This window comes from Arabidopsis lyrata, assembly GCF_000004255.2.
Source record: "Arabidopsis lyrata subsp. lyrata unplaced genomic scaffold ARALYscaffold_7, whole genome shotgun sequence".
Lineage (NCBI taxonomy): Eukaryota > Viridiplantae > Streptophyta > Magnoliopsida > Brassicales > Brassicaceae > Arabidopsis > Arabidopsis lyrata.
The window spans coordinates 13,263,224-13,288,775 of record NW_003302549.1 but is presented as its reverse complement, the minus strand read 5'-3'; the positions used below and the strand labels follow the sequence as shown (position 1 = coordinate 13,288,775).

Here is a 25,552-nt window from a genome sequence, read left to right as displayed (position 1 = left end):
TAAAAGAAAACAAGCTAAAATAAACCAAAGATTAATCCGCCAAAGCGGAAAGCAGATCCGATCTATAGATAAGGGAAGATCGGAAGAACAAAAAACAAAAAAAAACCGGAAGAAGATTCCGGCTAAACTGGACACTTTTTCTCTCTCTGAAAGATGAGGGTGAGTTAAGAGAGAGAAAAGTTTTTAATTGGACACACTAATCCTTATCTTCAAATTCCTATTGCCTCCTTTAAATGAGTTTTTTTTTTTTTTTTATATAAAATGCGCCTCCTCAAATTAAGTTAGGTTTTGGGTTTTTATAAATGAAAAACAGTTAAAAAAAAAGTTTCCGGAGTTTGGTGCCATCAACAGAGAAAAAGATCGGAGCCTGGTGATAACCAGAAGCAAAGAACCCGAAGCACTAGACCGGCGAATACAATATCCAAGACTTCATGGCATCAATGTTAGATCGGAGCCATCGACGGAGGTATTCCAATTTTTTTTATGATCTCTTTCTTACGAACCGTCTAATCCGCTACAAACCTCCGAAATTAAAACATGATCGACAAACCGACTCTTCTCTGTCAGATCCTGAACAATCTCATATCTAACACCCCTCCTTCGAGATCTAGCGATCCCCATATACTTTGAGCAAAAACCACCTCAGCCCGGTCCGGTGGAAGCTAAATGGTAACAGTTTCAGAGGTTGATGGTTCAATCAAATACCCAGAAACTAGAATCCATGACTGCCATTTAAGAAATCCTAGGGATCTACAATTAATCACCGAGACACTCAACAAAATCCACTTATCTCCAATGACTTCTGCCGTAGCTGCAACGACTAAAGCGACAATTAAGCCGTGAAAATTCTCTCTTCCAAATCCACAGATGTCCTCGACCTTGACTGGACTTGACCACGAAACTTCTCTTCTCCCAGGATAGAGCCGAACCTCACTCACTACCGCTTCTCCTTAGCAGATCCAAAACCTACATTGAATATCTAAAGAACCTAAAGTGAAAAATCTTCAAGAGATAGGAATTTTTTTGAACAGTAATACGATTGTCCCTATATATAAATAGTTAGTACATATCCGCAAAAATGTAGGAAAACATAAACGAATATCTCCTAAATTGTAGTAATAAGGGCAGTCCAAACCCATTATACATAGTCCGGGTTAGATCGTCATATATGATATGAAATAATGGAAGATAGAAACCCAACCCTAAGCACTTTAAGGAAATTATAGTCGTCGGAGAAGACGCTGAAGTACTGGCGTGTTCAGGCATTACAAGAGTATGCTTAGCTGTTTTGTTGAAGATCTACACTAGTAAGAAAAGACAATTAGTGGTAATCTTTTATCATTGTAATTCTAGAAAAAAGTGGTGGGTGCCATATAAAAATTGTAGGTTGCGGTTTTTTCTAGTGAATGATTTCTAGACTTAGTTTTAGGAATGTAGGTTGTTAATTAATCGAACCCTGTTAACAATCTCGGTATCATCTTTACTTTATACTCTTTACACTTTTATACTCTCTTCCTATATAAATCAATAGATCTAGCACATGTTCACATAGTAATAACATGGACGACACAATTTGACGCACACCATATACAACAACCACCTGTACGTGTTACGTGTACCCGGGCCAACATGTCCCCATGCAATCGAAGAGCACTAGTATCCTATTGGGCTCAAATATTCTTTATACCCGTGACTTCTTTCAAATCATTATGATTTTTGATTAATATGTTTACCAAAACCATTAATATATCTTATATGGCTGACGAAAAAAACTATATATTAAAAATAAATACCAACTAGTATCAGTGTTCAAACATTGCCGACCTATGCACTCACCATCTCTCAATTATATATTTTACAAAATTAACGTCTATCACTTTTTGGCTTTAAATGTGAATGCGAGATAACTGTTATAAATCACATATTGGATGGACTCCATAACCCTAACCCTAAAAATCGCGGTACTGTTCACGCCGACACTGTTCATCACCGACACTATTCATCGCGGCACAGTTCATCGCCGACACTGTTCATCGCGACACTGTTCATCGCTGCACTGTTCATCGTGACACTGTTCATCGCGGTACTGTTCATCGTGGTACTGTTTGCGGTTCGTTGCAGCAGCGTGAGTTACCGAGGTCTTTAGCTTCCGGTTCTAGTCCATACAACCCCATAAGGTGTAAAGTAACATCAAAACCCTAAAGCTAAAGAACCAACAATTGAACTTGAAAGTTAAGCAAAGAGAAACTCTAAAACGAATGATGATTGATTAAGTGATTGCTTTGCTTGTATGATTCGATTGCTTGCTTGATCTGATTGCTTGTTTGCTCGATTGTTTGACTCGTTTAGGTTGCTAGAAAAGTTGATTATCGCTTAAGCTAAACTCGCCTAAGTTGCTAGAGAAGTTTTAATTATCTAAACCTAAAATCGCAAATCGAAAATACTTAAACTAAGGCCGAAACTTTAAAAGCCTAAAACCCTAAAATTAAATCAGAATTAATCCGAAAATTCCATAAGTATAAATCGGCTTGCTTGAGGTTGTTTAGGTTGTTAGATTGATTGTTTTCTTGATTACATGCATAAGTTGTTAAAAACCCTAAAAACTAAAAATCGCATGAACCCTAGAAAAACTTAGAAAAGATAATCCTAAAACAAATCCTAAAATCTTAGGGATAATAGGAAATCTTAACAACCCTAAATCCTCATTAAAATAGGAAATCTTAAAACCCTAAAATCCTAATTAAATTAGGAACTTCCTAAAACCTATTCAAGATAGGAAAACCTTAAGAAATAGAAAAATTTCTAAATCCTAATCAAAAAGAAAATCTTAAAAAAAAAATCTTAAATCCTAAGTGAAATAGGAAAACCCTAATCCTAAGCAAAAGAGGAAATTTAATCCTAAAAGGAAAAGGGAAAGTTAATTCTAAAGAAAAAAGGAAAAGTCAAATCCCTAAGTAAATCGATTCATGGTTCGGTCTCAAATACCGCATGACACTAACGATTACATGATTTTGACTCAAAACTTTTCCTTGTAGATGTTGAATTACAACTTATACTTTACTACCCTAAATCTCTTAGGAGATAATTATTTAAAATGGGCAATGGATACTAAGATTATCCTAAAGTCAAAAGGACGTGGTTGTGGCCACTATAACTCATCCGGCCGTGGGAACCACTATAACCGTGGATGTAGACCCAATTCCGGCCGTGGTCGAGGGCGAGGACGATGTGGTATTTCCAAACCACAACACTCGACCAAATGAGTATGCCATAGATGTGGTATTGAAAGGACGTGGTTGTGGCCACTATAACTCATCCGGCCGTGGGAACCACTATAACCGTGGATGTAGACCCAATTCCGGCCGTAGTCGAGGGCGAGGACGATGTGGTATTTCCAAACCACAACACTCGACCAAATGAGTATGCCATAGATATGGAATGGGAAACAATTGGGCTAAGATATGTAGGACTTCCAAACATCGTTGTGACCTCTATAAAGAGAGTGTAAACGGGAAGGATCCTAAAGCCCATTTGGTATATAAAGATGGTGAACATGATCAAGATGATCTAATAGAGTATGAGACTTCTGATTGCCTAAAAGAATCAAGTTGATAAATCTTACTTCGACATCAAAACCTCTATGTTTTTCTTTGCATTTTATGTGTTTATTGATTGTTATTTGCTTGAATTTATTTTATATTATTTTATGTTTAGAACATGATTCTTGTCCATATAAGAAATGGCCGAGGACAAGAACATAATTGTGGTGGATAGTGGAGCCACACAAAAGATAAGAGATATTTTCCTAAATCTCATAATGAAAAATGCCAATATTAGCACTTAGCGGGTATAGCAAATCTTATTGAGGGCTACGGCCAAGCCCATATTCTATTACCAAAATGGTACGCATCTTGAACTAAGCGATGCCTTATATTCACCCAGCTCGAAGAGGAGCTTATTAAGTTTCAAAGATATAAGATTGAATGGTTTCCATATTGAAACAAAGGGTGAAGGGAACAAATAGATCACCCAAGGACATAAGAAAGTCCTAGAGACTATACCCGCATTATCCACTGGTCTCTACTATGCTAAAATCGATATGATCGAAGCAAATATGGCAATGAACAAAGAGTTCATCGAGAAATTCACTTTATGGCATAACCGGCTTGGCCATCCGGGTCATAGTATAATGCGTAAACTAATAACTAATTCAAAGGGGCACACCCTAAGAGAGAAAAGAGTTATCCCTAAGAATCTCACGTGTGAAGCATGTTCACAAGGGAAACTCATTATAAGGCCATCACCGGCTAAGGTAAATAAAGAGACCTTAAAATTTCTGGAAAGGATACAAGGAGATATATGTATGGTCCTCATTGATGCATCGACAAGATGGTCGCATGTTTGTCTCCTATCTACAAGAAACCAAGTGTTTGCTAGGTTATTGGCCCAGATAATAAGACTGCGAGCTCACTTTCCAGATTTTCCGCTTAAGACTATACGTCTAGACAATGCCGGTGAATTCACGTCCCAAGCGTTTAATGACTACTGTATGTCCATGGGGGTAAGTGTGGAACATCCCGTAGCACATGTACATACACAGAATGGATTAGCGGAATCCTTCATTAAACGAATTCAATTGATAGCTCGACCATTACTCATGAGGTCGAAGCTTCCTGTAGCCGCTTGGAGACACGCTGTTTTACATGCATCAGAGCTTATACGCATAAGGCCATCTAGTGAAAATAGATATTCACCATCCCAATTACTCATGGGTCATGAGCCAGACATATCCCATCTAAAGACTTTCGGGTGTGCCATATATGTACCGATTGCTCCACCACATAGAACAAAGATGGGACCTCAAAGGAGGATGGGAATATATGTTGGATTTGATTCTCCCACCATTATTAAGTATCTAGAGCCAACTACGGGTGATCTATTTAAGGCTAGATACGCTGATTGTCATTTTAATGAATCCGAGTTTCCTACTTTAGGTGGAGAGATGAACAAGCTGGGTAAAGCAATAAAAGAAATATAATGGAATCAAACATCCTTAAATTGGCAAGATCCTCGGACTCTGGCATGAGAATCAGAGGTCCATAAGATTATACATTTGAAAAGCTAGCTAATCAATTGCCAGATTCCTTTGCTGACCCAAAGAAAGTTACAAAAACGTACATACCAGCTTGTAATGCACCAGTACGTATTGATATCCAAAAGGGAATCAATGAAATTGCTACCGAGTCTAACACACGAAAGAAACGTGGTAGACCAATAGGTTCCAAAGATAAAAATCCTCGAAAATCAAAGAAAGGTGCAGTAGGAAACGAGGTTAGGAAACCATAGACATGGCCGCGGCAGACCCTAAGGAACCGAATAGAGAGATTTGGGACGCCAATCCTCATGGTCCTGAAGGGATAGATAATAATGAGATCTCAATAAATTATATCATGTCTGGAATAAAATGGAACCGCAAAGATGTCGACATCGATGAAATATTTGCATATAAGGTAGCACTTGAAATGAATGAGGATCATGAACCCACGTCTATATTAGAGTGCACTCAAAGATCAGATTGGCTAAAATGGAAAGAAGCCATAAACGTGGAGTTAAGTTCAGGGATAAAACCAGTAGGACACAAGTGGGTCTTTGTGAGAAAGAGAAATGAGAATAATAAAGCGTGAGATATAAGGCACGGCTTATAGCACAAGGATTCTCACAAAGACCGGGGATAGATTATGAAGAAACATACTTCCCTGTGGTGGATGCTAAGACATTTAAATTTTGCTAAGTCTGGCTATATAAAGAAAAAGACTTGATTTGCGGCTAATGGATGTAATGCCTGCATATTTATATAAGTCCACTGGATAATATATATGAGATTACCAGAGGGTATTGAGCTCAAAGATAAAGATAAAAAAGGGTCTCGAGACCAATACTGCATAAGGCTGAACAAATCGCTTTATGGACTGAAACAAAGTGGACGCATGTGGTACAATAGATTAAGCGAGTACCTAGTCAGAGAAGGTTATAAGAATGATCCCATCAGTCCATGTATCTTCATAAAGAAATTTGCAAACAAAGGGTTTGTGATAATAGCAGTATATGTGGATGATTTGAACATCCTTGGAACCTCTGGGGAAATCGCCCAAACAGTCGAATATCTAAAGAAAGAATTCGAGATGAAAGACCTAGGCAAGACAAAATTCTGTTTGGGATTGCAACTTGAGTACGTGAATAATGGAATCCTTGTGCATCAAAAGGCATATACTGAAAAAGTACTCAAGAGATTTAATATGGACCAGGCCCACCCATTGAGCAGCCCAATGGTGGTGAGAAGCCTCGGATTGGATAGTGATCCATTCGGTCCAAAGAAGGATGAGGAAGAAGTTCTCGGTCCTGAACTACCTCAGTGCCATAGGAGCGTTAATGTACTTGGCTAGCCACACTAGACCAGACATATGTTTTGCCGTGAACCTCCTTTGTCTAAATTTAGTTCATGATCAACCCAAAGGCACTAGAAAGGTTTGAAGGAAGGTTTGGTTAAATTTTAAATTCTATTCTTCATATGTTTGTTTATTTGGGTTTTATTCTATACTGATCTAACCAAAGAATGTCTAGTTTGCTTTGGTTTAGTTTGTTTTGCTGATGCAGGTAAAATCAGATTATGGCATGGTCAATAAATAGGAACTACGTGTGGCTTGATCCCTTCCAAGGGTACGTAGGCAGCCTTCTTCAAGGCGCAGCTACTACAACATCAAAGACCATCATATGAGGAGACAACACAGCCTGTATCGCTCAGCTCAAGGACGGCTACATCAAGGGAGATCGGACGAAGCACATTCTAACAAAGTTCTTCTTCACGCATGACTTGCAAAAGGATGGAGAAGTTCGAGTGGTACAAGTTCGATCCAGCGACAACTCAGTCGATCTCTTCACCAAGGCATTACCAACATCGACATTGAAGAAGCTCACGCATCAAATTGGAATGCGGAGACTTAAGGACTTACAGGGATGACCAAATCAGGGGGAGTAATACGTGTTGTACTCTTTTTTCTTAACCATGGTTTTGTCCCAATGGGTTTTCCTGGTAAGGTTTTAATGAGGCAGCATCCCCAAGCGTATTACTGAGATCCTTTGGCATCTACACGGTTATGTCATCCAAGGGGGAGTGTTATAAATCACATATTGGATGGACTCCATAACCGTGGGCCTAATCCATATCCTAGAAGGCCCATGTCCATGTTCTTGAAGATTCTCCTTATGACGGCCTATATTGTACTTAGTGGGCTTTTGGGCTTTAGGGTTTACTAGTCCCAATGGGGATTTGTCTCCCCTTATCATGTATATATATGTATCGAAACCTCATTCATTAATTAATAGAACAACAAGTTTTACAACAATAACAATTTATTTTGGGTTGCAAAAAAATGAAAAGTCTTGCCGAAAAAAAAAAAAAAAAAAATGAAAAGTCTGATTAGAAAAAAAAAAAAACTGAGAAAAAAAGAAAGAAGCCAAATTAGAAACCGCGCGATTGGAGGGAAAGCCATAGAAACTTAAAGATAACAACAACATTTAACCAAACCCAAAAATTCTCAAGGAGGAAGAAGAAGAAGAAGAAATGAGCGTTAATGGTGAGAACAAGGTCTCAGGAGGAGAGAGCTCATCTTCAGATCGACCTGTTAGAGTCTACGCTGATGGGATCTACGATTTGTTCCATTTCGGTCACGCTCGTGCCATCGAACAAGCCAAGAAATCGTCTGTACCAATTTCCTTTTGTTTCTTTTCTTCGATTTCGCCGGAATTGAGAAATTAGGGTTGTGAATTTGTGATTTGTGATTCAATTTTTGGAAAATTAGGTTTCCGAACACGTATCTGCTTGTTGGATGCTGCAATGATGAAATTACCAACAAATTCAAGGGGAAGACTGTGATGACGGAATCTGAACGATACGAATCTCTCCGACATTGCAAGTAATGTTTAATTGCTATTATAGTTTCTTTCGGTTTTTTTTGTTTGTTTGTATGGTCCCCTACCAAGCGTCACTCGAACCGACGACCTCTAGGCTTTGGATGAGAGTCTTTACTAATTAAGCTATTGACACTTGGTTGTAATGGTGTTATGTTAATAGGTGGGTTGATGAAGTGATTCCAGATGCTCCATGGGTTCTTACTACAGAGTTTCTTGATAAGCATAAGATAGATTACGTAGCTCACGATGCTCTTCCGTAAGATTCGGTTATTTCCATTAGAGAATTAGCAATTTGAAGCAGGTTAATGATCTGTGGTTTGTGTTTGTTTTAATAGCTATGCGGATGCGACTGGAGCTGGAAACGATGTTTACGAGTTTGTAAGTATCAATGTAGAGATGTTCTTCTTCCTTTGGTACTGACTTTGTTATCTCTTCTGATTCGTGAATGTTTGGAGTTGATTTTGTGAAGGTAAAGTCGATTGGGAAGTTTAAAGAAACTAAACGAACAGAGGGGATATCGACATCAGATATAATCATGAGAATAGTGAAGGATTATAACCAGTATGTGTTGCGTAATCTGGACCGAGGATATTCAAGAGAAGAACTCGGTGTTAGTTTCGTTAAGGTACGGTCTTCATTCTTTTCTCGTCGATAACCAATATCTGATTGATGTGATGATAATGGTGTATCCAACTAACATGTTATGGGCTTATTTACTATACAAACAGGAGAAGAGGCTTAGAGTGAACATGAGATTGAAGAAATTACAAGAGAAAGTGAAAGAACAACAAGAAAAGGTGTGAATCTATCATGTACATCCTTTGATGCACGGCTTGTATTAGTGTTTACACAGAACAAGTGCAGAAATGTTTAGCTAAGAATGGTGTTAGAATCGCTCATTGTGTAACTTCTGAATCCTGAATCTTTTTCCCTTTGGCAGATACAAACCGTAGCAAAAACCGCTGGGATGCACCATGATGAGTGGCTTGAAAACGCTGATCGTTGGGTGGCCGGATTTCTTGAAATGTTTGAGGAAGGTTGTCATAAAATGGTAAGCAGCATAAGAAAAAGGAATGATTCTCAACATTTGTGATTCCGAAACATGAAATATCTTAGTCGCTAATATCTGGTTGAGTGAGTTTTTTCTCAGGGAACAGCCATCAGAGATGGGATCCAGCAACGACTAATGAGGCAAGAATCAGAAGAGAACCGACGCTTGCTTCAAAATGGACTAACAATTTCCGAAAACAATGACGATGAACAAATCTCAGAAGGAGAGGAGACGCAACATGACCATGAAGATTGCTTAAATGTGAGCAACAAGGGGATTGAATCAGTAAAGAAATGAGAGATTTTGGCTCATGATTCAAGTATTTCCAGATACAGAACCAAAATCTACTAGATTCCACCTGTAATGGCATTAGGCTTGTTTATTCAACTGTATTGGCACCAGGCTTGTTTATTCAACTGTACATCAAACTCTGCTTCACAATCGCTAGTCGCTACTTGTTTCTAAGACTCAAATGCATCACAAGTTGATATCTATGATCAAACACTCCATATGATTACATAGAGACCATAAATCGAAACAGCTCAATTCAAGACCAATTTTTTTTTAATAAACAAATTGAATCAACTCATCAACGATATAGTAATGTTGAATACTTAAAAGGATAGAACAAACAAATCAAATTAAAATTAATGTGGATATAATCTTAGCATTTGAAGTCGAGTAGCTTAGCATCAGCCACTGAATCTCTCTTCTTTTTCGGTTTCTTGAAATGTTTTGAAGCTGCCTTTAACACACCATTCCATCCCTAAACAATAATAATCACATCTATTATAAAGATTAACAAAACTATATGATAAAAACAGAGAACATTATCCATGTAACATACCTTGGTATGAATAGGAAAGCAACCAATTTTAGGAGAATCATCATCATTCTTCATCGAAGTTATGTCTAATTTCAGTAATTTACTCTTCTTCTTGTTCTTCTTCTTCATTGACATCTTCATCTTCTTCTTCTTGCCTACTTGAAACTCTCCAAGCTTAAGATTCCGACAAACGCAACTGTCGGAGTCTAGATCTGAAGGACTAGCGTAATTTCGAGGCAAGAGAGGAGACCAAAGAGAGCTCTGTGTGTAGTCAAATCCGAAAGCAGAGTTATCTGGAAATTTGCAGAGAAGCTCTCGACACATTACTGGCTGCAAATACTCAACTACTTTGGTTGTAATAAGAGGATAATTCTCCTTTTCTTCTTCTTCTTCTTCTTCTTGTAGATATCTTTGATTCACCATTTTTGTTTCAGATATTTTTTTTTTTTGTTGTTGCATTTTCTGAGTTTTGTGTTCTGTCTTTTTATATTTTGGGTCAAAGGATGATGAAGAAGAAAGACGACCGTTGGGGTCGGATGTGGGACACGTGTCAGGTAATAATTGGATTAAATTGTGAGTTTATGCCGAAAAGTTACCGTTGCAAGACTTAGATTGCGATCGGCGCTGGATAACATTGTACAGTGCCGCACGGCCGAATCTTAAGATTTTAATATTTATTCAAGTCTTACCGTTACAGTATTCAGATTCAATCCAAATGGACTAAGGAAGCAATTTTCGGATACTAAGGAGTAATTATAATTAATTGATGAAGTTTTTGCAAAAATGCCCTTTTTCAATGCCATTTTTCAAAAATACTCCTTTTTTAAAACCTTATAAACAATGTTCTTAAAAATATAAGATTTACCCAAATATGTATATAACATTATTAAAACATACACAAACTACATTTCTATGTATCTAAAATCTTATAAATACTTTATAAATGCATTTTAAATACTTTTAAAAACCTTTAAAATATCTTGTAAAACCTTTGAAAAACCTTAAAAATCCTTTAAAATAACTTGTAAAACCTTTAAAAACAACTTATAAAACCTTATAAATACTTGGATCGAGTCTTCAAGTAGTAGTTACAATCCATAAGTACCTTATAAACCTAATAAAACTTTATAAAAATTTCAAATTTAAAAAGGGGCATTTTTAAAAATAGACATCTAAAAGGGGCATTTTTGAAAAGGAGCACACCAAAAGGGGCATTTTTAACAATTTCCCTTAATTGATTTGAGATTTGAAACATTTTAAGTTTTTCTTTTTTCTCCATAATTTTACAAACTACTTCCTCCATTTCACAATAAATGTTATTATAGGTTTATATATATATACTAGATTTTAACCCGCGGTACACCGCGGGATGATTTATTTTTAAAGTTAATATAAAAATATTTTGTAAATTGTATCTCCTTATAAAATATTTATTTATATTATATAGTTTATAATTGTTATTAAGTAACGGTATACCACGAGTCCACGAGACAATTGTTAATAAACTGAGGATTTAACCCGTATTAAAGCGGCATGTTAATGATATTTATAAATATTGATTCAAATTCGTCCGCCATATAAATCCTTTCCGAAATATAACCCGTTCCGTAATTTCTTAACCCGTCCCGTGATTTATTTTCATTTTAAAATTTAATGATTATTTATTATATATAAAAGTTTACAAATCATATTATTCTCTAAGTCATTTATATTTTAATAAACTGAAGATTTAATCTGTATTAAAGCGGCATGTTAATGAAATTTTAAAATTTTATAAATATTGATTCAAACTCGTCCACCATATAACTTCGTTCCGAAATATAACCCGTCATGTAACTTCTTAACTCGTCCCGTGATTTGTTTTTTAAAAGTAGTAATTTTTAAAATTTAACGATTATTTATTATATATAAAAGTTTGCAAATTGTATCATTTTCTAAGATATTTATATTTTATAGTTTACAATTTTTATTAAGTAATATTATACCACGGGACAATTTTTGGTTTTATACAATCTTTTCTAAATGAGATTCATTTAATATGTCTAATATTGGTGGTATTAAAAAAAAATATGAATTTAATCCGTATTGAAGCGGCGGATTAATAATATTTTAATCTTTTTACTATTGTTGATTCAAAAACCCGTCCCGCAAAACTCGTCCGGCCATTATGATATGAATCTGAATCATTGTCTAAATATTTTAATCGATGTAAAACATTGAACACACATTTTCGTCAATTGGATAATATATGTCCGTTTTTAAAATTTCGAATCACAGTATATGCAGAAAAAAAAATTGATTTTGTTTTTACTTTATGTATTATATGATGATTCAAAACAGTTAAAAAAAATTAAACAAAGATGATAGGAAAATCATAATTCAAAATCTTAATCAAATTTTCTAAATATTTAAATTATTAAATATGGAATATTCGGTGTATGAGTTGGGTTAAATATAATCCGATCCAATAAACTTTTTATGACCAAAATTTGTAAATGGGTCGGGTATCTAAAGTATCCGAACAATTTTACCCACCCGACTCAAAAGTGACTGCAAAAATACTAGTATAGATATATATATATATATATATATATATATCTATATTAAATATCGTTTTAGAGACTTAACAAAAAATTATTTAAGTATTTAAGTTTCCAAATAAAAATATATCTAATAAAATTAAATTTTAATAAGCAGTCAGTATTTTTATGAAAAGAAAATTCCCTTAAATACCACAAAACAAGTTTTCAATTTAAAACATATTAATAGAAAATTCAAAAGATTTCAAAATTATCACAAACTTGAAGTTTTGAAAGGGTTCCTAGAAATTTAGGAAATGGTACTAAATGATAATATTAATAAAATTTTAGAAATCTTTTTATAAACACTTTTGTGGTGTTGTTGAAAAATGAAAATTATTGGATTTTGGTGGTAACTAAAACAATAAATATGGTTGAAGGAAAAAAAAAAAGCAATAAATATTGTATTATGAAAATTTACCTTTTATTAAAAATACGAAAATATTTAATTGTTTATATTTTGTATGAAAAATGTCCAAAAAATATTTATAACAAAACGAAATAATATTCTTGTGTCTTGTCAATAACATCTATCATACAGTTTTAAACCAATAATGAAAAGATAATTGGCTAGGAGACAATGGATCTGGGTCTAATTAGTTTTTCAACATTTCGTTTCTAAGCGCATAACAAAAAAAGCATTAGCGCACCTTTAGTCCTAAACTAACCCCACGCGCATGACGATTTGAACGATCGGTGGCCCATATACGTAAGACAGACCAATGGAAATTATGGAATTTTGTATTCTTCAAGATGGAAAAGCGTATTAATGGTTTCGTTTTAGTTTCTGACTGTTGTGTGTCTATTTCTCTAGCGTGGTCATCATCCCGCATTTCACTGTGTAAATTCTAAGTCATATCACCTGTATCTCTCTTTCAAATCTGTTCGAATTCAGCTAAACAGACTTGTTATACAGTTTCCTATTTATGAATTCCGATATATCAGAAATTTGTTTATGAAAATTCCGATATATCAGAAATTAAAATTAGTGAATCATTTACAGTTATGTGATAGTAAATTCCAATATATTTTTTCTTTTTGAAACGTCTTGGATATATACTTCCACTCCATTCTCACTTCCGAGGGTGTCTTGAACCACAAGGTTCAGCACTTACACCTAAAGAAGAGAGTTCCTTTCAAAATATGTAATTTTATGTGAATAACGAAAGTTTCTAGCATTTTCGTGGAAAATGTCGAACCATATTATAGTCACAATTCCGTGTATAAATGTCTTATCGAAGCATTTGCAAAGCACGGGAATTAATGAGAAAAGTCTTGATCAAAGAAATAGAAAGATCAATCTCGTTTACGTATTTGATAAAAGGAAATTACTTAGTTTTTTCCTTGTTTAGTTTCTTAGAAAAATTCTACAATTATATTAAGAACTAATGTATATATATGAAGCCCACGGGAACAAGTACTATATTCATCGGAGCAATAAAACAAACTTTTAGAATTCACTACAAACTTTCTTATTCTGAAACCAATTCACGTTTCTTAAGATCCTATCTAGAGAGATGGGACTTGAGAAAAAACAAAACCTCTCCTTCGTACTCATCTTTCTACTAGTCGGCTTCTTTGCAGTCTCTTACGCTTCCGTTCCTCGGAAACTAAATCCACATCAACGCTTCAATGTCTTGAAGCCCTTTGGAAAATTCTTATCCAAGCTTTCACCGAAAGTCTCCACCTTCAAGCCTTCACCCGAAGGCTGGAACCCACCGTTTGATACTCCAAAACCAGTCCAAGTCAAGCGACCACGACCACCAACTCGAGAGTTCGATCTTCCACCTAACGTAACCCCGTCTCCTCCAGGCTTCTACGAGCCTTGGCCTCCGCTGGGTGCTCCAGAGCCGAGTCAGTTTTAAGTCCACACCTATAGTTGCAACAGTCCGCTAAACTTTGTCGTAGTCAAAGGCTTCTTGTTCACAAGGCTTTCTTAGATCGATCTCTTTGTGTGTACAATAAAATAAAATGATTTATGTTTTAGATCTCGAGATCTAATTAATATATGTAATAATAATAATAATCCGAATAAATGTCTTTCATATGAATAGTTGTAATTTTTAATCGTAATTTTTTTTTAATTTTTTCAAAAACTAATAAATATATTTTACGGTTTTTTTTTTTTTAATAGTTTGTAATCCGAATAAGTGTCTTCTACGGATGCATATTTTTATTGTAACTCTTCATAAACGGGTACAACCGTTTAGTTGAATTATTGCAACATTTAGTTTATTTTACGAACAAATACAACTTTTAGTTTAATTTACAAATTGTTATAACATTTAATTATCTACAGTCGTGTCTCTTGATGTAACTTTTTATAAATAAATATATTTAATTTTAATTACTAAAATGTACTTAAATGAAATTGTAACTATTTAATCGAATTGTTACAACATGTGGTTTATTTGACGAATCTTTTGGTTTTGTTTTATGAATCTTTGCAATCTTTAATTTATTTGACAAACGGTTGCAAACATTTGGTATATTTGACGAACCATTATAATTTTTGGTATATTTGATAACTATGATTGTGTCTCTCGGTTACTGTTCTTCATAGTTTTTTAAAATAAATTAATTACTAAAATATATTTTACTGAATTAGTGCCACCGTTTAATTCAACATAGCACCATTTTGTTATAATTTGACGAACCAATAAATATTTTTGCTTATTTGACGAATCCTTGTAACTTTTTGTTTATTTGATGGATCATTGAAATATTTGGTATATTTGATGAATCGTTACAACTTTTAGTTTGTCTGATGAAGTATTACAACTATGGTATATTATTCGACGAATAGTTGCAACATTTTCCCTTTATAAACAATTTTTGTGAACATTAGTTAAAGTTTTTTTTTTTTTTGATAAATCCCATCAGCTGATCTGGTTAGCCCCGGTAGAACACATTGAAATGCTTCAGAGTGGACTTCTCCCCGAAGGATCACCGTACTGTCTGTCCCGATTATGGAATGCTTTCTGACTAATGCCAAGGGATAGCCATATCGACTGTTACTCGACTACCATATATAATGCTTGTGTCTTTGCCACAAACCTAGACTTCCCACACATCTTTGAAGATATATTTGCTCATTTAGAGTTGTATATTTTTACCATGTTTTATTCGTATTTTTCATGAAAACTCTTTGTCTCAATAATTATGTCTTTTACAAACAATTTTGTTTATTTAAACTTTCATGTCTTTTCTTAGAAAAATTGTTTATATTTATTACTTTGTGTTTGATACTTTTTCTTATAAAGTTGTATTTATGATATATTTTGTTATCCATATTATTATCTTTTTTCCTAAATAACTATAAAGTTTGGTTACTTGTTAATTTTTTCCGAAGATTGTCTTTTTTTAATATAATACAATAAAAATTATTGAATCTTTTTATCATAATGGTTTGTTGAATATTATATTTTTAATTATTTAAAAAATTGAAAAATTACCTCAACTCATTATAACCTTTTGTTTTATATTTTTACGTACGATCACATCTGCTGATCATAATATTTTTCTAGCAATAATATAAATCTTAATAAATGCTTATAGGATTATTTTTTATCATATTTTTATGTAAAATATATCTTGATTTATTGTTAAATTTTTTCTTGCAAAATAGTCTCAATTCATTATCACTTTTCGTCTGATTTTTTTTCTTTAAAGTTCTTAAAAATATTTTCTCGTGCGACACCGCGGAGATACTAAGTCCTGGTATATATACTAGAAATTTGTCCACACTATGGATGGGGTTATTGTATAATGTTTTCTTAAAAAATAAATGAAATATAATTTGTAAGCTAGAAACAAAATCGACAAACACATAAAAAAATGAATGCGATGATTAACAAATCTTCTATATAAAATTTAGAGGGTTTTCTTTATATTATATAATGACAAACATAGAAATAAACAATCCAAATTTAGTTTTTTAAAAGTTTACTAAAACTTAAGTATTCAACTATATGAAATTGTAAAAATATAAATAGAAACTATACTGTCATAAAAACAGAAACTTAATTAAATTTAAATTTAATTTTACTAAGTAATATGGGTATTAAATTTTCATCTTACCACATAACCAAATTTTCTAGACAAGCTAAAATATTTTAAATTTTACAAAACGCTATATCAGAAATGCATGCGACATGTCTACCCCTGGCATTAGTCGAAAGACACTCCAAACTCGGATCAAGCAATGTGGTGGCGCAATTCTGGATCTCATGGATCTCATGGCCCATTCGACCCGAGTCCGCTCGGATCTCATGGTGTCCGTTGAATCGTTGAACCGTTGAACCATGGGAGTAGTCCACTCTGTAGCATCTTGGTGCGTTCTTACCGGGGCTAACCAGATCAGCTGATAAAGTTTTTAAAAAAAAAAAACGCTATATAAATACCATGCAATAACACAAGGTACTCTATAAATAAAGTTAGAAATTAAATTTTAAATATTTTAATGATTTGGATCATACAAATAAATTTTTATTTAATTCATTCATAAGTTTAGACTTATAGATTTGCAGTTTTAATTAAGAAAAATTATAATTTATGAAAGAATTTATTGGTATTGAAATGGATATATTAGATGTTTATATATTTTTTATTTTCTAATTGAAAAATATAATGCAATTAGTATAAAAATAAAGATCTTCGTATAGAAGCTTTCTTATTTAAAAACCTGAGATATATATACAACATACTAGATTTTACCTCGCGGTACACCGCTAGTCGATTTTTTAACTAAAAAATTAAATTTTAAATTGTATTTTTAATATCGTTTATTTTGTTTTGTGTTTAAGATTGTATAATTGTATTTTAATTGTTAATTTTAAGATTTCATCTGTGATATTAATACCGTCCCGTATTAATATCCATCCAAACCCGTCCCACTATATAACCCCGTCCCGTGAAATTAAACATCATTTTTGTTTTTTTTTAATAATATTTTATTTAATAGACATATAATTCGAGTCAATTTAAAAGTTTGATTATATATATATATATATATATATATATATATATGTATTTTTAAATTTTAGTTAAATCTATATAATGATTTCTGAATTAATTACGTATAACCGACGGTCAAGATTGAAGATTAAAAACCGTATTAAGATTTGAATGGCCAAGATTAAATGTAGGGATTGTTGAGATTTTTTAAGGAAATCGAATTGAATATGAATGTAATTGTGGCAAGGATTAGTTATGCTTAATATATTAGGTTAAAAATTTTGGAAATGATTTTTTATGTTAATATCTTTGATTTAATTTTGAAAATCTAAATAATTAATGTCAATAGCATTTTATCGTAAATAAGTTGAAACTCTAGGATTTATTTCATAAATATCTCCAAAATTGTATATATAAATATTTATACAAAGCCATATGATGGCTATACCTAAAACACACAAAAACATATACACAAATGCCTAATAGTATAACGTAGCCAAATAATAACAATCCCATGTAAACCTTTTTTCATTGGTATAAATTTTAACATTAAACCAAAAAAATAACAATCCCATCTTCTTCCCGATCACACAAAAATATAGCACGATATAAACTGTTACCTTTTTTTAGTAATTAAGGTGGTGACTGGTAACTATTCATATATGTTTGTACTCATTTTTTATTGGCAAACTAGATTTTAATCCGCGGTACATCGCGGAAAGATTTATTTTTAAAGTTAGTATAAAAATATTTTATAAATTGTATTTCCTTATAAAATATTTATTTATATTATAGTTTACAATTGCTATTAAGTAACGGTATACCACGAGTCCACGAGACAATTGTTAATAAACTGAGGATTTAACCCATATTAAAGCGGCATTTTAATGATATTTAATGATATTTATGAATATTGATTCAAATTCGTCCGCCATATAAACCTGTTTCGAAATATAACCCGTTCTGTAATTTCTTAACCTGTCCCGTGATTTGTTTTTATTATAAAATTTAATGATTATTTATTATATATAAAAGTTTACAAATCATATCATTCTCTAAGTCATTTATATTTTAATAAACTGAAGATTTAATCTATATTAAAGCGGCATGTTAATGATATTTTAAAATTTTATAAATATTGATTCAAACTCCTCCACCATATAACTTCGTTCCGAAATATAACCCGTCCTGTAAATTCTTAACCTGTCCCGTGATTTGTTTTCTAAAAGTAGTAATTTTAAAATTTTAACGAATATTTATTATATATAAAAGTTTACAAATTGTATCTTTTTTTAAGATATTTATATTTTATAGTTTACAATGTTTATTAAGTAACATTATACCGCGGGACAATTTTTGGTTTTATACAATCTTTTCTAAATGAGATTCTTTTAAGAGAAATTGTTAAAAATGCCCCTTTTTCAATACCCCTTTCCAAAAATACCCCCTTTGAGAGTCCATTTTTAAGTTTGCCCTCTTTTAATTTTTAATGACCATTTTACCCTTATTTGAAACAAAATTAGGTCCACAAAATACAAATTATTTTTTGGCGGAAAAAGTGATCCCGCAATTTTCCCGCCAAAACACTTGTAAAAACCTTTAAAATACCTTGTAAAATTTTCCCGTAAAAATTTTTCCCGCCAAAAAAATTTTTTTGTGGGAAAAGTGATTCCGCAATTTTTTTGGCGAAATTTTTTTGGCGGGAAAAATTTCAAGGTATTTTAAAGGTTTTACGGAGTATTTACAAGTGTTTTGTAAGGTTTTACAATGTATTTTAAAAGGTTTTACAAGGTACTTATAAAGTTTTATAAGGAATTTATAACTTGTAAAACCTTATAAAAAACTTGTAAAACCTTATAACTTGTAAAACCTTATAAAATAGCTTGTAAAATCTTATAATATCTTATAAATACTTTATAAATACGTTGTAAAACCTTTTAAAATACATTGTAAAACCTTATAAATACCCTGTAAAAAACCTTTAAAATACCTTCTAAATTTTTCCCGCCAAAAAGTTTCCCGCCAAAAAAATTGCGGAATCACTTTTCCCGCAAAAAAAATTTTTTGGCAGGAAAAAATTTTACGGGAAAATTTTACAAGGTATTTTAAATGTTTTACAAGTTTTTACAAGTGTATTGGCGGAAAAATTGCGGGATCACTTTTCCCGCCAAAAAATATTTTGTATTTTGTGGACCTAATTTTGTTATATTTCCTTATATATTTGTGATATCTTTTATTAAAAAAGGGTAATTTAGTCATTTTGTACATAAAAAGGGGTATTTTTAAAAATGGACAACCAAATGGGGCATTTTTGAAAAGGGGTATTGAAAAAGGGGCATTTTTGTGAGTCTCCCTTTATTTAATATGTCTAATATTGGTGGTATTAAAAAAAATTAAGGATTTAATCCGTATTGAAGCGGCGGATTAATGATATTTTAATCTTTTTATTATTATTGGGTGGAAGATCTTACCTTTTGACATAATAACATTTTTGGTGTTAGACCATTTGGCCCAAGACAACAATAATATTTAGTCACTCCTTTTCCCGATTATAAACTCTCGCGTCTCTCTCCCTTTTACCAAATATCGGTCTAACTACGCATGACAATTGTCTTGGTTAAGACCACTTTCGAGGATTTAATGTGTGTCTTTTTATTCTGACTCTTACGTGTCCAACCTCTCTCTTCTGCTACATCCCGACTTTTCGCTCTTATAAGTCATAACCCTAAGTCCATCAGTTTTCTCTTTCGTTTCAGTCCCCGTCTTTTTTCTCCGGTGTCGTTTCTTTTCTCGACGTTGGTGCTGTTTCTCATTTTCTGCAAGATTTTTCATCTTCTGTTGGTGAATATTCATGTATTAACTTGAATATCCATGTTTATTATTCACACCGCCATTCTTTATTCATCGGAAAAGATAACTTTCACGATACAAATAAGAATCTAAAACATTTTATGGATCTTCACAAATAGATCTACAAAGTATAGATGCAGATCTTATGTTCATATCTGTCTCAACTCTGTTCTAATTCATTCAAACCGATAAGAAAAACAGCGTCGTGTTTATTATTCAAACTCCAACATCAACCACACGGTGGTGACACCTTTATCGGAGATGTTGCGTTTGCTTGAAATACCAGTGCAAACTTTTGCTAGGGACGCAGCGCTGGTGGTTGATGACACATACCTCGAAGGTAACATAGCCAATGTAACATAGAGCTCTACGTTTGCAAATAATGAGTCTTATCCAATTGTGAATATCCATGTATTAACTTGAATTGCTAAAAACATGAACAGGTGGAGACAGAACAAGGTTGGTCTTGCTGGATGTGGATTGCGAGGAGGATGAATAGTTAATGGATCCGCAAGAAAACTTATGAACATGCAAACACGAAAGTATAGATCTATGCAGATTTGTGAATATCCAAACCAGATCTAAGAAAAGAGGTAAAGACGTAAGTGGATCTAGGAAAAAGAAACGACTAATATAGATAGCTAGAGTTTTTTTGCAAACGATGGAGAAACAACAGATTTAAAACCAACAACGGTGACTAAGAGCACAAACAAAACAAGAAATTTTGGAGTGAAAAGGAAGAAGACGATGGAGCATATGCTATGCATGAAATCAATCGAAACATGTTTTTTGTTCTGGGAAAAAAAATCGAATTTTATCTAAAATTCTCAATTAGTTAATGAATTAATATTTATCTATAAATTTAGATACATGTTCATATATTTTCATAGAGTCATATATCGAATTATAAGTGCTACATTTATTGATAGAAATCTACGCAATTAGGTTAGTTGTTTAAATTTTCTAATTTTCGTCTATATGTACATTAAAATTTACTAACTGTCACTTCGTTCTATCTGTTGCCGCGTGAAAGTCAATTCAACTGTTGAACATTGTGTCAGAATGTTATTTCGTTTATTTGTAAAGTCAGATTCACCCCCCCCTCCTACTCGCACGACGTAAGCAAAAGCTGGCATTCTTGTAAATATTGTCAACTACAAGCCCTATTGCAACTATTTTTCAACGTTGTCTATGACGCTCCTCACTAATGTTGGTTTCCTAATTATTACCCCAAATAATGTCTCTGCACAAATTTACTCTAGTTTAAATTCTACTTCAAACAAAAAGAACAGTACTCACGATATGCATGTTCTGTCTTGAAGAGTATTGGAGAGTTGACATTGATATAGAAATGAAGATAATCCCGACAATTTGGGGATTTTTTGTTGTGATAAAGAAAACTTATACTCTGGCCCGAGGTTTCAGCACAAAAAGATAATTGTGTGGTCACATGCAGAGATCCATGCATGTGATCTGTTTCATTTTTTATATATACTCTTAACATCGCATGTACAATTCATTCTTACGAGTTCCGTACTTACGTGACATTTTTCTTATTCTCTTTTCAAAAAATAACAATAACAAACAAATTCTTAATTTAGAGGAGCAGATTCACGGTTTACCCTATTTTGACTACACGACAAATCTCACCCGCAATCTTGTACACATCCATATGTTCATTTCTTTAAATACTATTTCCTCCGTTTTTAATTGATATCTAAAAAAATAATTTATTCTAAATTAAATAATATTTTCAATTTTTATTATAATATTAATTATTAGTTTTGAAATTTATATTCTGCAGATTATTTTTTGTTGGTTGATTAGATAATAAATAATATTTTATTTAGTTTAGAAATAAAAACAAATAAATATTTTTAATCAGTATACAAAAACCTTAAACATCAAATAAAAATAAACGAGAAAATAATTAGTATATCTAGTATTGCACGTTATTAGTATTTTTTAATTCTACATTTTTCTTAATAGGTTTGAGAGAACTAATTTATCCTTATCTTGTATATACTTATTAACTATATTTGTTCTTATATATATATATTTGAGTTTCTTTTTTCATTTTAAGTTGTCAAATACTTTTTTGAGTTTCTGTTAAGGACGACTCAGACTATGATATAAAAGATCAAATCTATGCCATAGACACAAATAATATAATAAAAATCATAGATAATCATCAATCACGAACTTGCTCAATCAGTTCTCGTGGAAAGTTGAGATATTAAAAGGTGCGAGGAAGAAACCTATGAAACAATATATGAATATTTATAACTATATATATATATATATATAATTTAATTAGAAATTGAAAAAATACATTAAACAAGTTTTATGTAATTTTAGCGGTTAATTAACGGGTCATCTAGGCGTCGCATGAAAGCTTAGCGCCTAGTCGGGGTCTAGGCGACCGCCTAGACCCCTTTTTAGAACACTAACTAATCGACAATTATAATGATTTATTTTTGATTTTTGAAATTAGTGGCTTGTAAAAAACTTAACCTGGTGGTTAATAAAAGCTACTGTAGGATATATCATATATCTCAAAACTTCACAAAACGTATTAATAATGATAGTGGTCACTGGTCAGCGTTTACTTCAGTTGTATATGAATAAGTTTTGTGAAGTCAAGTAGTATTGTTTATACATGTACTTTTAACTAATTCGTTGCTGCTAGCTAGGATACATCGTAATCTAATTAAATAATTAATCTAGTAATTAATCATGGGAAACACTGACCAGTATCATTATTTTTACATTGTTATACATAAAACATACTATAGGTTTGGACCTAGCTACTCCATAGCATCGATTCTCTTTTCTCTATTTGTGTGTTTGTTCTGGACAATATCTAGGCTACAATATCAATAGGTCGAGACAAAAGAACTATATATTCCAAATATTTTGCCTAAAATCCTTAAGAACAAGTGGACCCAATAATCAAAGGAGCAAGAAAAGCGGAAGGATCTCTACATGTCTTTGTGGTTTTCTGAAAATTGAGATGTCTAATTCAGTCAAATGATAATGACAAATTCCTTAGTTAGTTGTCTCGCCACTTGCCATTGCTGTTTCCAGAAAATCGAGAGGTAATCTCTTCAGTCAAATAATAATGACAAATTCCTTCATTAATTGTCTTGCCACTAGGCCTTACATTAAAAAAAAAAAAAAAAAATTTGCATAGCTTGTCGCAGTCTCGCAATCCTTTTTTTTTTGTGTCGTAACTTTACTTCATGTGTTAGACTAAGTATATACCGATATTATCTTTATCTAGAACAATTTGAAATTTACCACAAAAAAAAAGTTTGACGAAAACCTTTTACTTTTTGTTTTCTCTTGACAAAATAAAACCTTTTTACTTCTTATGACAAAGTGACCTGTAAACTAATGTACTTCATATTATAGTCCAACTTCAATAATCTTACTCGCAATTTGGCACGTTCATATCATCACGGATGATGCAAATGAAAACATTATTATAAATACAAAAATAAATATCTTAGAGATTACTTTGGTCTATAAAAAGAGGAAGACACTGAACTGTTTAACGTACTTCATCACTTCCTTGTCACAAATCAAACCCTAAACCCTCTTTCTCAACATGGGCCTTCTTCACAAGCAAAACCTCTCCTTTGTGATACTACTCCTCCTCGGTTTCCTCGCCGTCTCTTATGCTTGCGATTGTAGTGACCCTCCTAAACCATCTCCACACCCTGTTAAACCGCCAAAACATCCCGCTAAACCACCTAAGCCCCCCACCGTTAAACCACCTACTCACACCCCAAAACCTCCCACCGTGAAGCCTCCACCTCCATACATTCCATGCCCTCCTCCCCCGTATACTCCAAAACCTCCCACCGTGAAGCCACCACCACCACCCACCGTGAAGCCACCACCACCTCCCACCTTGAAGCCACCACCACCACCCACGCCGTATACTCCACCACCACCCACCGTGAAGCCACCACCACCACCACCAGTCGTTACCCCGCCACCGCCAACACCAACCCCAGAGGCGCCATGCCCGCCACCTCCACCAACCCCATATCCTCCTCCGCCTAAACCAGAGACTTGTCCCATCGACGCTCTGAAACTAGGCGCGTGTGTGGACGTGCTAGGCGGTTTGATTCACATCGGACTAGGGAAAAGCTACGCTAAGGCAAAGTGTTGCCCACTTCTTGAGGGTTTAGCGAGTGTTGACGCTGCGGTTTGTCTCTGCACCACTATAAGAGCGAAGCTTCTCAACATTGACCTCATAATTCCAATTGCTCTTGAGCTCCTTGTCGACTGTGGTAAGACTCCACCTCGTGGCTTCAAGTGTCCTGCTACGCTAAAAAAGACTCCTCTCTTGGGTTGATCTCTTTTCTATTGCATTTGATACAATAAAAAAGGGGTTTGAAACGTTAAGATCTAGATTCTTCTTTATGTTTTGTGATGGCGGAAACAATCACTAAAAGGATCTAAATTTCGTTATTATTCTTAAAATATCAAGCAAAATTTTATGTAACTGTTATAAGGTGATTATGTACGTTGAATTATTGTTATTTGAAATTTTATTTTTAAATGACAAACACTACGCAGTGGTCATTACTCAACGTGTACATGTGGTGTGTCATCCTTGACCTATACTAAGTCAGTCGATTATATATTTGTGTTTTTTGTGTGTTACAGTATATGTATTAATTAAAGATAGATACGTTAGTTTTTTCTTTTCTTTGAGCACCATAGTCCATAGATACGTTAGTTTAAACAATGTTTTAATATAGAAACTAGATCTAGAAAACAACAAAACATTATGCAACAAAAAAAAAAAAGAACAAAAGATTATCCTCCTCCCTAGTTTTAAGAGTATAAGACCATGAGCAATGGTGTGGGATAAATTTTGGTCCCTCAAATATAATAAGATTATTTTCAAAGTTTCTTAAATTTGGTATTAGCAATGGTGTCCTTCACATTTTGTCCCTTGAATAAAATAATAATATTTTAAATTTAAAATATTAATCATTTAAATTAATAAGTAAAAACATATTAAAGTTGTAATTAAAATAAAACATATAACATTAACATCTACTATACATTTTTGCAGCAGTTTTTGGGGTACCCAAATCGGGTCAAATTTGTTTAATTTTGACCCGAAAATCTTCAATCGGATCTTTCCTTAAATTTTGGCAAAATTAAAAAACGAAAATAATTAATAAAATCTAAAATATATATACTTTCTCAACTAATTACTATATTTAAACGCTTTATTTATGGTATATTCTCCACGATTTTTATAGATAAAGAAATCAAATATGATGATTTAATGCT

General features: G+C 33.1%; 3 protein-coding genes across 3 annotated transcripts; 2 read left to right on the top strand and 1 right to left on the bottom strand.

Moving 5' to 3' along the window:
- Nucleotides 1-7,479: 7,479 nt before the first annotated feature.
- Nucleotides 7,480-9,489, top strand: LOC9304296 (choline-phosphate cytidylyltransferase 2). The gene is made up of 8 exons (XM_002870214.2): nucleotides 7,480-7,758; nucleotides 7,860-7,973; nucleotides 8,132-8,227; nucleotides 8,307-8,349; nucleotides 8,441-8,596; nucleotides 8,700-8,768; nucleotides 8,912-9,022; nucleotides 9,122-9,489. Exons 1-8 carry the CDS (start codon nucleotides 7,622-7,624, stop codon nucleotides 9,317-9,319), a joined length of 924 nt encoding a protein of 307 aa, XP_002870260.1. The 5' UTR covers nucleotides 7,480-7,621; the 3' UTR covers nucleotides 9,320-9,489.
- Nucleotides 9,490-9,568: 79 nt separating this feature from the next.
- Nucleotides 9,569-10,514, bottom strand: LOC9306331. The gene is made up of 2 exons (XM_002868177.2): nucleotides 9,870-10,514; nucleotides 9,569-9,788 (listed from the first exon to the last, which is right to left on the bottom strand). The coding sequence occupies exons 1-2, from the start codon at nucleotides 10,305-10,307 to the stop codon at nucleotides 9,687-9,689; spliced, it is 540 nt and encodes a 179-aa protein (XP_002868223.2). The 5' UTR covers nucleotides 10,308-10,514; the 3' UTR covers nucleotides 9,569-9,686.
- Nucleotides 10,515-23,778: 13,264 nt separating this feature from the next.
- On the top strand, nucleotides 23,779-24,837 carry LOC110226985 (36.4 kDa proline-rich protein). Its single transcript, XM_021020095.1, has one exon. The coding sequence runs from the start codon at nucleotides 23,844-23,846 to the stop codon at nucleotides 24,597-24,599; it is 756 nt and encodes a 251-aa protein (XP_020875754.1). The 5' UTR covers nucleotides 23,779-23,843; the 3' UTR covers nucleotides 24,600-24,837.
- Nucleotides 24,838-25,552: the final 715 nt, after the last annotated feature.

Excerpts from the sequence above, each read along its gene's own strand:
- LOC9304296 (XM_002870214.2), top strand. The coding sequence starts at position 7,622 with ATGAGCGTTAATGGTGAGAACAAGGTCTCAGGAGGAGAGAGCTCATCT. Across the intron at positions 8,597-8,699 it reads TCGGTGTTAGTTTCGTTAAG|GAGAAGAGGCTTAGAGTGAA; the intron begins GTACGGTCTTCA and ends CTATACAAACAG. Across the intron at positions 9,023-9,121 it reads AGGAAGGTTGTCATAAAATG|GGAACAGCCATCAGAGATGG; the intron begins GTAAGCAGCATA and ends GTTTTTTCTCAG.
- LOC9306331 (XM_002868177.2), bottom strand. The coding sequence starts at position 10,307 with ATGCAACAACAAAAAAAAAAAATATCTGAAACAAAAATGGTGAATCAA. Across the intron at positions 9,789-9,869 it reads GCTTTCCTATTCATACCAAG|GGATGGAATGGTGTGTTAAA; the intron begins GTATGTTACATG and ends ATTATTGTTTAG.
- LOC110226985 (XM_021020095.1), top strand. The coding sequence starts at position 23,844 with ATGGGCCTTCTTCACAAGCAAAACCTCTCCTTTGTGATACTACTCCTC.